General features: G+C 37.7%; 1 protein-coding gene across 1 annotated transcript; it reads right to left on the reverse strand.

Moving 5' to 3' along the window:
* Positions 1-130: 130 nt before the first annotated feature.
* On the reverse strand, positions 131-12857 carry LOC137024018 (tripartite motif-containing protein 16-like). Its single transcript, XM_067391172.1, has 6 exons — positions 12241-12857; positions 4673-4768; positions 4353-4586; positions 3669-3828; positions 3469-3516; positions 131-2474 (listed from the first exon to the last, which is right to left on the reverse strand). Exons 1-6 carry the CDS (start codon positions 12808-12810, stop codon positions 1948-1950), a joined length of 1635 nt encoding a protein of 544 aa, XP_067247273.1. The 5' UTR covers positions 12811-12857; the 3' UTR covers positions 131-1947.
* Between the last annotated feature and the right edge of the window lie 811 nt (positions 12858-13668).

A 13668-nucleotide genomic window follows, 5' to 3' on the forward strand; every position in this document is an offset into this window, starting at 1 on the left:
ATTAAAAATAAAAAAGCAAATTATACACAACAGGACAGAGGCTACAACAGATCAAAAAGAGAAATTACATTTCATAGTTTTTCAGGTAGGTTTCTTTAATATGTAGTAAGAAACACTGACAGAGGTCATAATCGAGTGGGAAAACATTATTATAACAACTGCATTATATTAATTGTATACAAATGAGTTAAGTTAAATCAAGTTGTATGTTTACAGCATTAGTGAGTGAGATTTGTTTCTCAGAGTTTTTGAAGTAAACTGGATTAGATTAGAATAATTGTGCTCATAATTTCACTGATCAAGAATTTACAGTGTGATCAGATGATCTAGGTTTGTATATTTTACATTTATTAATAAACTGACATGTAAATTTTACAACAAAGTACTTTTTATTGAATAATAGATTTTAATGAATCCATTTTCATTTCAATTGAAGTTAATTTTGATAGTAATAATAAAAATTATTGATGTGACACTGCGATAAGAACTGAATGACTGATTTCCATCAGCACAAACAGTTTGATAAAAGCACAGACACACACCGTCACTCATCATGACTCACAAACACACACTGATCTCACTGTCTATATGAGGATTCATTACACACATTTATTCTGACATGTTATTTCACTGACAGAAGATCAGCTGTAGTATTAATGTAATGAAGAGAAAATAAGAAACTCTGTAACATCCAAATAATCCATTTGTAACTGGATTGACGGCTCATCCGATTGAGCTCGATCTGAATTAAATGTTGACACGCATTACGAGTGTAACACCTACTCACCCCGCTCTGCACGGGCCTCGAACCTGGGTCTCTGGCGTTGGAGTTGGACGTTCTAACAAGGAAGCTAAAGGCTGCAACCTCTAGCGTCAGTCGCTAGAGCATCTCTTGAGATCAGAGGAGTGAGGTTTACTCGCACAGCCACTACTAGCTGGCCTCCGTTACACAAGTTCACATTCATGTCTTTAGTTGTAAAGATGTATGCCAACAGGCAGTAGCTTAGCTATATCCCTTCGTCACAACATTGGAAATATTTCCGTTTTAAAGCAAGAAGGGGAGCCAATGGATATCACACAAGAAGCAATGTGCAAACTTTGCTCAAGAGTTATGCCGGTGAAAAAGTCTCAACATCGGTCAGTATTCACTACAGAAATTGAAAGTAAGTGACGGAGCTGTCTGACGCTGCATTAATGGAGCATATTCTCTCAGAGACGAATTTCAACATAATATGCTGATAACAGTATATAACTGTCTTAATTTATTCCATTATTTCTCTTGTGGCCGTACATATAGGCTAGAGAAACAAATGAGAATTTCATGTTAAACAGGTTGTTTTTTTAAAGTCGGTGCTTGAAGTAAAGTTGCGCTTAATTTTCATATTTTAGCCTACACTCTCAATAATTTTAATTATAGGCCTATAATTCATTGTGTAATAGACCTAAAAAAAGTTAAACATTTTCAAAGATGGCTAATAGCCTAATCTTTTATTATCCTCACAGCACGAATAATATTAATCTAATAATAAAAGAAGCGAACCTAATAGTAATAATAATAGACTAGAAGAATGTAACAGGCCTACATTAATTGGAAATACCAAATCCTCCTAATATTGCCAAGATTTGATGCTTTTGACAATATCTCTGGTTATCATCGATACATGATCATCGGCTGTTGACGCAACCCAGGTTACCGCAAGTGTGATTGATATGACGTCACACGCAGAGCGCGTGCGCCAAAATTTTAATCAGAATGTATATAAAACGCATATAAACGGATATTTGAATCAGATTACAATGTTTAGAGTCCATGTAAACAGATCTGCAATCAGACTCAATTAATTCGGATTGACGAAAATTGGTGCATGTAAACGTAGCCACTGTTACTGATTTATCATGAGCTCAAAGCATTATAAGTAGAATCTCTCTACAATCTATTCTGATTCATCAACACAATTTCACTGATGAATCAGAACCAAGCCTAAACCCAGGATAGAGCGGTTGAGTGAATGTGGTCTGGACTGTGTGGATGAGGCTCATTGTGTCTCCAGAGACGCTGTAGAAGGACAGAGCTCCTGCACTGTGATCCACATACACTCCTATTCTCCTGCTGATGATGGACTCTACTGGGAGTTTAGCTGTTATGTTTTTGTGTCTGAATGAGAAACTGGAGGAAGAGCAGAACAAACTCCAGGACTGATCGTTAGATCCAAACCAACACTCTTTTCCCTGTCCCTTCCTGCTGATGCTCTTATATGACACTGATATACGCACTTCATTCCCACTCCACTCAATCTCCCAGTAACAGCGTCCACACACTCTCTCTCTACACAACACCTGCCACACAACATCAAATCTGTCTGGATGATCAGGATATGGCTGCTTTGTGTCAGTGCCAGTAATCACTCTGTTATTCTCAGACAGACGGAGGCGTTTATGTGCTGTGTTCAGATCCAGACTGAACTGATGGGAATCTGATGGAGATAAAAAACATCAGAATCAGGAATTATGAATCCATCAAAACTTTCACAGTTTTTTTTTTTCTTCAAAACTTTACACACAAATCCCAAATCCAAGAATTGCACAGACAAAATGCAAAATGCCGCACATCTCCTGCTAAATGAAGCACTGCATTCAAAATATCACAAACACATCTGAAAAGCAAACATTTGTCTTACGTTGCAAACACCTTTGCCATCATATACACACAGTTATTCAAAACCTAAAGCTCTTCTTTCATGAGCTCCTATGTACATTTCTGTACAAGATTGAAAGTAATTGGGTTGGAGATGTTGAAAAATTCACAGTAAACATGAAAGCAATATTGAAACCAAACTATTTTTTTTTAACTGTAAGCATTTGTGGTTGGGAATGCAGTATTACACAGTACTAAAGAAAAGAAATACATCAAACCATGTGTATTTTGGACAGAAACAATGTGTGTTACATAGAAAATTGTGTGTGTTTAGCAAGTCAAATACAGAGAATTAGTGCGTGGTTTTGCATATTTGGTGTATGGTTTTGGTGTTTGAGTGTTTCAGAAATTGTGTGACAAGTAAGGATTTTGTGTGTAAGCAGATAAAAAAAAAACTGTAATGTATCTGAACTCTTCATGTTCAATATATCATCAGTGTCTCAGTACAGTTTACCAGATATCCTGTACAAATCATCATTTACATTAGAGGTCTCCAAACTCGGTCCTGGAGGGCCACTGTCCTGCAGAGTTTAGATCCAACTTGCCTCAACACGCCTGCCTGGAAGTTTCTAGAATGCCTAATTAGACCTTGATTAGCTGGTTCAGGTGTGTTTAATTAGGGTTGGAGCTAAACTCCGCAGGACAGTGGCCCTCCAGGATCAAGTCTGGAGACCCCTGATTTACATGATCAGCTATAAAACTCTTCTGTCATGTTTTTTTTCTTATTCTATATATAACAGTGAGTTTTTATGCTTGTTTTCTTAGTGACTTACATTGTAGGAAGTGGTTCCTGGTCCTGGGAACAATGTTGGTGAAAGTGACTGTGGAAATCAACAGACATGAAGAGTGTAATTATCATGTCAAGAGAAAATGATCCCTGCATCCGTTGCTAAGATATTTCTAAAATGATCTTCTACATGATATGAGATGATGGAGGATCATGAAAGAGCAAGCTGAATCTCCAGGACTTTACCCCTGTCAGAGATCTTCTTGAGCTCCTCTTTGCAGAAATCCTCCAGTTTGTCTCTCAGCTGACGGACAGATTCTCTCACACCATCAAAAGAGGAGAGAGAACTGAAGGGATCATCATTTATGTCTGTAGATTCAGGAGGAGCTGAGAGAGACTGGAAACTCTACAGAAAACAGAAATCAAAGCTCATCACCTCCACACTTCAGCCAATAACCTGCACTACTGTCAGATTTGAGCAGCTCTTGTTGATCTTTAGTAAGTCTCCTCAATCCAGCACTTTCACTGCATCAGCTTCATTCTTCTCATTCATTATATCATGTTAGAGCTATAAGTTCTAGTGTTTGACACTTAAAGAGCATCAATAGAGTCACATGACAGGGTTGATTAGATTTGATCAGGAAAAGCAGTTCATTATTTATAACTTTTGAACAGTTAGTGGCTCTGAAATTCACAAAGACTCTTAGGAAACGATCACAAGGTCAGGTTTTGTGTTTTAAATACACTGAAGCATTGATAATATACAGCCTTACCTCCTGTTACTGGCAAATAGTCTGACTGATGATGATATTATAACCGAACACACAGATCAACACTTCAGTCAACGGCTCATTCTGCTCTCATGAAATGTTTCTCTGTGAGTTTCTTGCTCAAGTCCACTATGATCCTGTTCTTCTAGATCTCTGTTACCTGCAGGAAATGGATGTGATCCTGTGTGTGTGAAAGCTGCTCCAGTTCAGCGTCTCTCCTCCCCAGATCATTGATCTCCTGCTCCAGTCGCTCCAGTCGTCCTTCAGCTCGACTCACTGCAGTCTTTTCCTGATCTCTGATCTGCTGTGTGGCCTCAGAGCGGCTTCTCTCAATGGAGCGGATGAGCTCAGTGAAGATCCTCTCACTGTCCTCCACTGCTGTCTGTGCAGAGCGCTGTTAGGACACACATCACAATCACACAGTGGCTTCAGTGAGTCCTGACTGAGACTTCTCAAACTTCTCTTCTTCTCCAGACTCACCTTATGAAACTTCACAGCCTCTCTCAGCTGCGGAAGATCTTTCTCTCTCTGCTGGATCCTCTGCTGGAACAACCTCTGAGTCTCCTTCAGCTGGTGCTAAAGGACAAACCAATGACAGGAGAAACACCACATAAATCATCAAGTAAACAGATATGAATCCAGTATCAGTGAAGTGGTTTTGCATGGTAAAGTTATAGGTTCATTCATTATTTAAATCAATGCCTCGTTTTATATGGATATTTCACCCAAAAATTGTTTACTCATTTACATACAGCAACATACATATGAGAACAGTAGAAGCAATCAAATCAACATGAGTGCAACAGAATGCAAGTGCCATGTCAAGTCCCAGTTTATCTAGCAAAGTGCTCATAGCAAGGATTCTTTTTAATAGATTGAGAGAGAGAATAGAAATAGAAAAAGTAATATTAATGTGTCATGTGTTGACGAAAAAGATACGTCTTTAGCATTTTTTTTTTTTTTAAATGGCTAAAGACTCAGCTGCCCAGATAGATCTAGGCAGGTCATTCCACCAGCAGGGAACAGACCAAGAAGAGGTCAGTGATAGTGATTTTGTGCCCCTTTGGGATGGCACCACAAAGGGCTGTTCACTTGCAGAACACAAACTTATGGAGGGCACATAAGTCTGAAGTAGTGAATTTAGGAATAGTGGTGCAGAGCCAGCGATTGTTCTGTTGGCATACATTAGAGCTTTGAAATTGATGCGAGTGGCTATTGGCAGCCAGTGCAAACTGATGAAGACAGGTGAGACATGCGCTCTCTTCGGTTCATTAAAGACCAGTCTTGCTGCAGCATTCTGGATCAGCTGTAGAGGCTTGACAGTGCATGCTGGAAGGCCAGCCAAAAGAGCATTACAATAATCCAGTCTGGATAGAAGAGCTTGGACAAGAATTTGTGTGGAATGCTCCGATAGAAAGGGTCAAGTCTTCCTAATGTTGTATAAGGCAAATCTGCAGGACCGGGTCATTGTTGCGATATGATCTGTGAAGCTTAAATAATCATCCATTACCACTCAAAGGTTCCTGGCTGTCCTGGAAGCAGTAATGGTTGACGACCCAAGTTGAATTGAAAGGTTGTGATGAAGTGTTGGGTTGGCACCGACCACAAGCAGTTCTGTTTTTGCAAGCTTGAGTTGAAGGTAATGGTCCTTCATCCAGGCAGAAATGGCTGTCAGGCAGGCTGCGATGCGACCAGCAACCATCGGATCATCTGGTTGGAATGAGAGGTAGAGTTGTGTGTCATCAGCGTAACAGTGATAGGAGAAACCATGATCCTGAATGACAGATCCTAGTGATGGCATGTAGATGGAGAAGAGAAGTGGTCTAAGCACTGAGCCCCGAAGTAGCCCAGTAGCAAGATGATGTGACTTGGACACCTCACTTCTCCAAGATACCCTGAAGAACCAACTTGAGAGGAAAGACTTGAACCACTGGAGTGCAGTTCCTGAGATGCCCTTTGTCATGAGGGTTGACAGGAGGATCTGGTGGTTAACTGTGTCAAAAGCAGAAGACAGATCTAGCAAGATGAGTACTGATGATTTTGAAGTTGCTCGTGCCAGTCTTGAAACCAGACTGGTGATTGTCAAGGAGGTTGTTCTGTGTGAGATAAGTAGACAGTTGGTTGAACACAACTTTCTCAAGTGTTTTTGCAATGAATGGAAAAAGGGAAACCGTTCTGCAGTTTTCTAAAAGTGCTAGATTTAGAGTGGGTTTCTTAGGTAGTGGGGTAATCCTAGCCTGCTTAAATGCTGTAGGAAATTCAGTGTGAGGAGAAGTATTAATAATGTGAGTGAGTGCAGGTAGAATTGAGAAGGAGATGGCCTGAAGAAGATGAGTGAGGATAGGGTCAAGTGGACAGGTAGTAAGGTGATTGGAAAGGATGAGTTTGGAAACTTCTGCCTCCGAGAGTGAAGAGAAGAATGACGTTTACTCATCCTCATGTCTATCCAAACTTCTGATTTTCTCTTTCTGAAGATTTAAACTTTTGGACCCTATTGACTTTCAATATACGGACAGATGAGAGATTCCTTAAAATACCTTTCTTTTTAGTTCCTCAGAAAAAAAGAAAGTCATACCAGTTTGGAATAACATGAGTAAATGATGAATGTTAATTTTTTGGGTGAACTACTGGTTTAAAGGGGTCCTTTATGCTTTTTCGTTCTTGTTCATCTTTCTTTAGTGTGTAATGTTACTGTTTGAGCATGAAAATGTCCCTTTAGCAGGAGTTATTCTTTATATTAGTGTCACTGTTTTCTTTCAGGAACGAACATGTCACAGTATCCCTGAATGAATGAATTACTGCCCAAGGCATATGCAAAATAAAGGGTCAAGGCCTGGTTGAGTTAGTTAAACTGTCAAATACACACAAGGTTGTCAAAAACACATAAAAAAAGTTAACAGTAAGTTAACAGTCGGTTATGTCTGTGAACATAAACAGTAGGGACAAAAATCGCATATGTATATTAGATCTGTGGTGTATTCCCTTCAAAAATAAAACCAATCCACTGCGTCTTCAGTGGCTCTGATGTCGGGAGTACACAGTACCGGCACTTCTCGCATGTTGCCGGCACTCTGAACGCCCGCCCCACACCGAAACGTTGAATCATCATGCTATTAACTAATTGTATACATCGCACGTTCTGAGCTTTTATAAGCTGTACGAACTGAATGGATCAATTGTCTGCACAATATGACTGTGACTGAAGCCCAATTGTTTAATTTTGCATGAGTGGCATGAGAATCACAATCAATCACAAGCCGTTCCTATGCAATGCTGATGATAAAATGTGCAACACATTTGGATTCTGTTGAGGATAGTAAAACGCTATGAAGAAAGTCGAACATGATCTAAAACAGCCACTAAAATGACTGATAAAAAGAGGGGGAAAACATCATCCTGCAAGCTTTTTAAACTCATGAAGACCACATTTACTAGAATTTATCATGTTCTATTGTATTTATAGATTTTTGACTAAAGAGTTAGGTATATTACAACTGTGGCATGTTGTAGCTATAGTTTCTGTGTTGCTAGTTTTCATAACAAATGCTATAGAAAGAAAGAAAGAAAGAAAGAAAGAAAAAATGGTGGTAACGCTTTAGATTACAGCCTGGAAAGTACAGCGTAATTACAACAAATTTACAGCGTAACTTTCAATAATTATAGTGTAACTATACAGTAAGTATGTGTAAGTATAGGGGAACAATATGTGAAGTATTGGCAATAAAGGGGTAACAAACAGGAAAATAACAAATTATGTATACTAACTAAGGGATATTTATACTGTTATGATAAACAACAATCTTACATTTGGGAGCAATTTAGCGAGAAAGTGCACTGATTAAGTTGTTTCAAGGCAAGTAGAAACAACTATTGCAATCTTTTTTAATACATGGAGAAATTTACTTTTGTTTCATGTAGTTACAGGGTAAGTATGACATTACGGGCCGTAAATTAAAGTGGTGCTTGTTACCCTCTTATTTCATGTAGTTACAGGGTAAGTATGACATTACGGGCCGCAAATTAAAGTGGAGCTTGTTGCCCTCTTATTTCATGTAACAGAGTAAGTAATTAAAAAAACAAAAACAAAACGCAAACAGTCATATCACTTGGAAAACTTTATTTGAAAAACAACTTATTTCAAAAAGTTTTAAAGTTTAAAGTTACAACACTTCTTATTCGTTTCTCTTGCTTGGCTATCTCATCCTCTTGTTCCTCTTTTTCTTTCTTTCCACTGATGAAACTTAAGAGGGAATCCCATTTGCTATTCTGTATTATAAGTAAATACAGTACACCTGGAAATGTGCTCACCGTTTACTCATCTTTTACCCTCATGCCATCCGAGATGTATACAACTTTCCTTCTTAAGATGAACACAAAAAGATTTTTAGGAAAAAATAAATCATCTGGGAACGCTTTATATTGCAAGCTCACGTGTTCCTAAAAGTCAAAGCATCAAACAGTAATAACTGCAGTAATCCATACAACCCCAATGAATGAATCGATGTCTTCTGAAGTGAAACGATAAGTATTTGTAGGAAAAATACCAAATATTTTAATATTTTTAAAACTTTCGACCAACTGTCTCCTGCGCGTGCATGCGAGAGTTGAGAGTTCATGCTTGACGTAACTTGAAGCGTGAAACTCGCGCAGATGTTGGATGCCGTCAGTTTTTTTATTATTATTATTATTATTATTTTATTAATGCTCACAACAAAATACACAGAATAACAGTAAAATGAATGAGAAACAAACAAGACAGAATAACAGAGACGGCAGTTCTCGCGCGAGTTTCACATGAATCTCCCGCGAGAACATCATGAAAGCTTCACGTTGCTCATTTCAATGTTCTTCGTCAAACGCAAATTCGACTCTCATGCAGACGCTGGTGACAGTTGGTCGGAAGTGAAAAGATGAATAGCCTAAACCATGAGAAAATTTCTGGGTGTACTGTATTTTCGGTAACACTTTACAATAACAGTACATGAATAACCATGAACTAATACCTAAATTAATAGTTACTTCAACATGAACTCATGATTAGTTAAGATATGAACTAATGAAGAGTGATCCTTAACTATGACAGGAGTCATAAGGATTCATGCATGAAAACAGCAGCCTTAACTACGCGTTAATACATGTTTGATAATTAATGCATTAATTAACATTTAGGGGTAAACTAAATAAATCAGCCTCCATAAGAGTAAACAAGAAGTACTCTGAATTTGAATGAAACGTGATTTAATACTGTCATAATTTACACTGTAATATCATAATCTGCCATCTGCAGCTTTGTGACAAATAATTGCAATGGCACATGATTATTTAGCCATTAATTACATAGATCTGTCTAATCAAATGTGGAAAATAGACTAACTACCACTAATAAATTTAATTTGATCTAAACTGTTTTCTGATTTTTATAGTTCATTTACATTTAGTCATAGCTAAATAGTCATAGGCCTAGTTTATTCCCGGAACTAAAGTATGTAAGGTTTGTTTCTGGCGGCACACTCATTAGTGGCGCACGCTAGGTGTTCTCTTGGCGCGTTTGTTGTGTTGCTGGCATTTTAAACTAATAAATGTTGACTGCTTTGGTAAGCCGAATTAATAATTAAATACATATTTACATGTATGTTTTATTGGGATTTTCAGGAGGTTATGTGCAGTTATTAACTGTATTTGTATTTTTGTCGTTTAAATGTATATGCTTTGATTAGCATTAGCTTGTGGACGTGCGCTATTTTACATGTAAATGTGCCTTATGTGTGTCTTTACAGGTATGTTTATGGCTTGCTTTCAAGTCCATATATGTTTAATTATATAAATAAAAATAAAATACAAATACTTTTTATTTTAGTTTTTTTTGTACCAAAAAAATTGTACCAATTCTTACCAAATTCAGCTCATGATTATCATTAACTTACTATCAAATACACATGTACTAACACAACTATATAAGTATTCAGCCCAGTTAAGTGATGTTGTGTGACTTTTCAAAAAGTCAGAGAATGGAGGTACAGTATATGATCACTGCCTGCGTCTGGATGGAGAGAGAACTTCTGAATCTGATCCCAGCAAACGCTCCCTATCCCTATCACAAAACAGATTAAGACCTTTTAAGATAAATAGTGTATTTAGTATTTTATATGTTTGATAAGGAGGGTCAGTGAAAATAATGGCAAACTAATCATGTGCCTTTCAGTAATGTTTATAATGAAGCTGCTGATGTCAGTAGTTTAAATTCTGACAATAATAAATTGTTTAAATTTATTTCAAAGTCCAAATATGTATTATTCCTTCTTATAGAGACTGTTTGATTTAGTTTACCCTAAATGTTAATTAATGCATTAATTATCAAACATGTATTAACACGTAGTTAAGGCTGCTGTTTTCATGCATGAATCCCTATGACTCCTGTCGTAGTTAAGGATCACTCTTCATTAGTTCCTATCTTAACTAATCTTGAGTTCATGTTGAAGTAACTATTAACTCAGGTATTAGTTCATGGTTATTCATGTACTGTTATTGTAAAGTGTTACCGTATTTTCTAATAATACAGAATAGCAATGGGATTCCCTCTTAAGATTAATCAGTTGAGAAACAAGAGCAGGAGGAAGCCAAGTGAGAAACAACCAAAAAACAGACAAAATTTGTTACTTTCTGTCAGGACTTTAGAATTTGAAATGAAAAGTTGATTTTAAAAAAATGAATAATAAGTGTTGTAGACCTGTTTTTAATAAAGGTTTCGGAGTCAGTGATATCAGATTGTTTGCATTTTATTAATTACTTACCCTGTAACTACATGAAATAAGAGTGTAACAAGCACCACTTTAATTTACGGCCCGTAATGTCATACTTACCCTGTAACTACATGAAACAAAAGCATATTTCCCCATGTATTAAAAAAGATTGCAATAGTTGTTTCTACTTGCCTTGAAACAACTTAATCAGTGCACTTTCTCACTAAATTGCTCCCAAACGTAAGATTGTTGTCTATCATAACAGTATAAGTACCCCTTAGTTATAAAATATTTACGGTATAAATAATTTGTTATTTTCCTGGTTGTTACCCCTTTATTCCCAATACTTTACATATTGTTCCCCTATACTTACACATACTTACTGTATAGTTACACTATAATTATTGATAGTTACGCTGTAAATTCTTTGTAATTACTCAGTAAACTGCGTAACTGCGTAAACTGTTATTTCAAGGCAGAGTACAAGTTAGAAAGAGCTTTAAAATATGGACCTTCTTGAATTTTTGACTAAACAATTGGTTTTGTATAAAAATGTATGAATATGAATATTTGATTACTGTATTTTTCTATTACATTTACATTTGCATAATAAATTATCTGCTAGTGCTATAGCCATGGCAGGTCTTTGACTAAATACTTATACCTAGAGGTTAAAAGCAATAGCAAAAGTAATAGGTCATTATTATTAAATTGCAGACAAAGATTTTGGATAGCTAGGTTGACTTGTATGTTTGGTGCGGATTGGGTGTGGTAGGGGCCCCAACCTCATATTCTTTCACAGGGCCCAAAATGGCTAGCGGCGCCCCTGCTTGTCACTATGGCTGCTCTGGCATTGAGACAATGGCGGACAGTGTACAACTCACTCAGGGTGGGGTCTATGCTAATACGGCAGAGTCTGTTAACAGTAAGGGCGGGGCCTGTATAAAGTGACGTTACTTTGTAGAGAATCTGCAAATGGCTTGTTCCGAGACACTGCTTATGATTTACAGGGATTCAAAAAAGGAGTGGGTGGATTTTTATCATTTTAGGGTGGTTGTGTACACACACTGCCGACACACATTTATGTTCAAACACCATGTAAAATTGAATTTTGCATAATAGGTGCCCTTTAAAGAAACTGAAACTAAAACAGTGTTCAGATAGTGGGTGAAAACGGGCACTGCAACAATGTAAATTATAAGAAAATTAGTTTTTTGAACATTAAATGATGTAAATATATTCTAGTAGACCCCATAACAAAATTATGAACCTGTAAATGAGCATAATGGGACCTCTTTAAGTTCATACCTGTTTTTCTGTCCTCTGTGCTGCAGCTGATACAGTGTCATGGTTTTTATGTTCATCCATTGCACACAGCAGACATATACACCTCTGATCAGTGCGGCAGAAAACCTCAAGGATCTTGTCGTGTTTCTGGCAGATCATCTCCTGCAGTCGTCCAGTGGCTTCAGTCAGATTGTGTCTCTTTCCTTTTAACAAACTCTCATGTTGTTCAAGGTGATTCTGACAGTAAGACTCCAGACACACCAGACAGGACTTGACAGCTTTGTGTTTTCTTCCAGTACAGACGTCACACTGCACATCTCCAGCTCCAGCGTAACAGTCAGCATGAAGGTTAATCTTCAGTTTCTTCACCACTTCAGCCAGCATGGTGTTTTTAGCTAAAGCAGGTTTTGGACTGAAGGTCTGTTTGCACAGAGGGCAGCTGTAGACTCTCTTCTGATCCTCCTGATCCCAGCAGTCTGTAATACAGCTCTTACAGTAACTGTGTCCACAGGAAGTGGTCACTGGATCCTTCAGTATATCCTGACACACTGGACACAGGAACTCATCCTGAGAAAATCTGGCTTCTGCCATTTTACTGCATGAACACAGAGACACAAACACACAACAGATCAACTACACTTCAGTTTCTCTTTCTCTGAACTGAAGAGTTTCCTGTTTCCTGCTTCTGTGTTTGAGTGACGTGTGCAAAACAGGTGTGTCTGTAAAGCAGTGTGATGGTAATAACGGTTCTGTACAAGAAATGATGGCTCAGTCACAATAACACTTCAGTACAATGGTATTTATTGGTGTAACACACAGCGTTTGGCTGAAAATACGTCCTTCCACACACAAAGAAAACACTTTTTTAACGACTCTCAGCAATACCACATTTGTACCACATTTGCACAGCCCCCCTAAGGATTCTCTAGTGATTTTTCAGTTTTTTACTCTGTCACTTTAATTAAAAATAAAAATGTCATTAAAAACCTGTAGAATATACAGAGCGAGTGGTCTGGGTAGTGCGTTTGGCACGCTAGCTGGAGGAAATCCCGGGTATGGTTTTCAAGCAAATGGTCTTCCTGCTCCAGGCACAACAGGGCAACATAAGGAATGTCCATGTCTCAGTGTCTCTTCAGTTCTTTGGTCCCAAAGAAAGCTCTCAAGAGTCAGAAGTTCCAGGTCTCAGAAGATAATCTTTATTGCCAAGCAACAAAGTGAGATGCCAGCTTCACATCTGAGCTGCAAAACTTCGTTTCTTATACCTTTTTCTTATAGCTATAGGTCCAATGGGAATTCTCTCAGTTACCTTTCTTTTTTAGCTGTACATTGGCGTTCTACCACCACTATTTCTTACTTCACATACATCTAGGATTTATGGTGGAAACCCCTGGACTATTTTTTTTTTTTTTTTTTTTAAATCTTTATGTAATGATATTTTTGGTACTTTCC

The sequence above is a fragment of the Chanodichthys erythropterus genome, chromosome 8 (genome assembly GCF_024489055.1).
Source record: "Chanodichthys erythropterus isolate Z2021 chromosome 8, ASM2448905v1, whole genome shotgun sequence".
In the NCBI taxonomy this organism is placed as follows: Eukaryota; Metazoa; Chordata; class Actinopteri; order Cypriniformes; family Xenocyprididae; genus Chanodichthys; species Chanodichthys erythropterus.

Excerpts from the sequence above, each read along its gene's own strand:
- LOC137024018 (XM_067391172.1), bottom strand. The coding sequence starts at position 12,810 with ATGGCAGAAGCCAGATTTTCTCAGGATGAGTTCCTGTGTCCAGTGTGT. Across the intron at positions 4,587-4,672 it reads AGGCTGTGAAGTTTCATAAG|CGCTCTGCACAGACAGCAGT; the intron begins GTGAGTCTGGAG and ends GTGTCCTAACAG. Across the intron at positions 2,475-3,468 it reads CAGGAACCACTTCCTACAAT|ATTCCCATCAGTTCAGTCTG; the intron begins GTAAGTCACTAA and ends TATCTCCATCAG.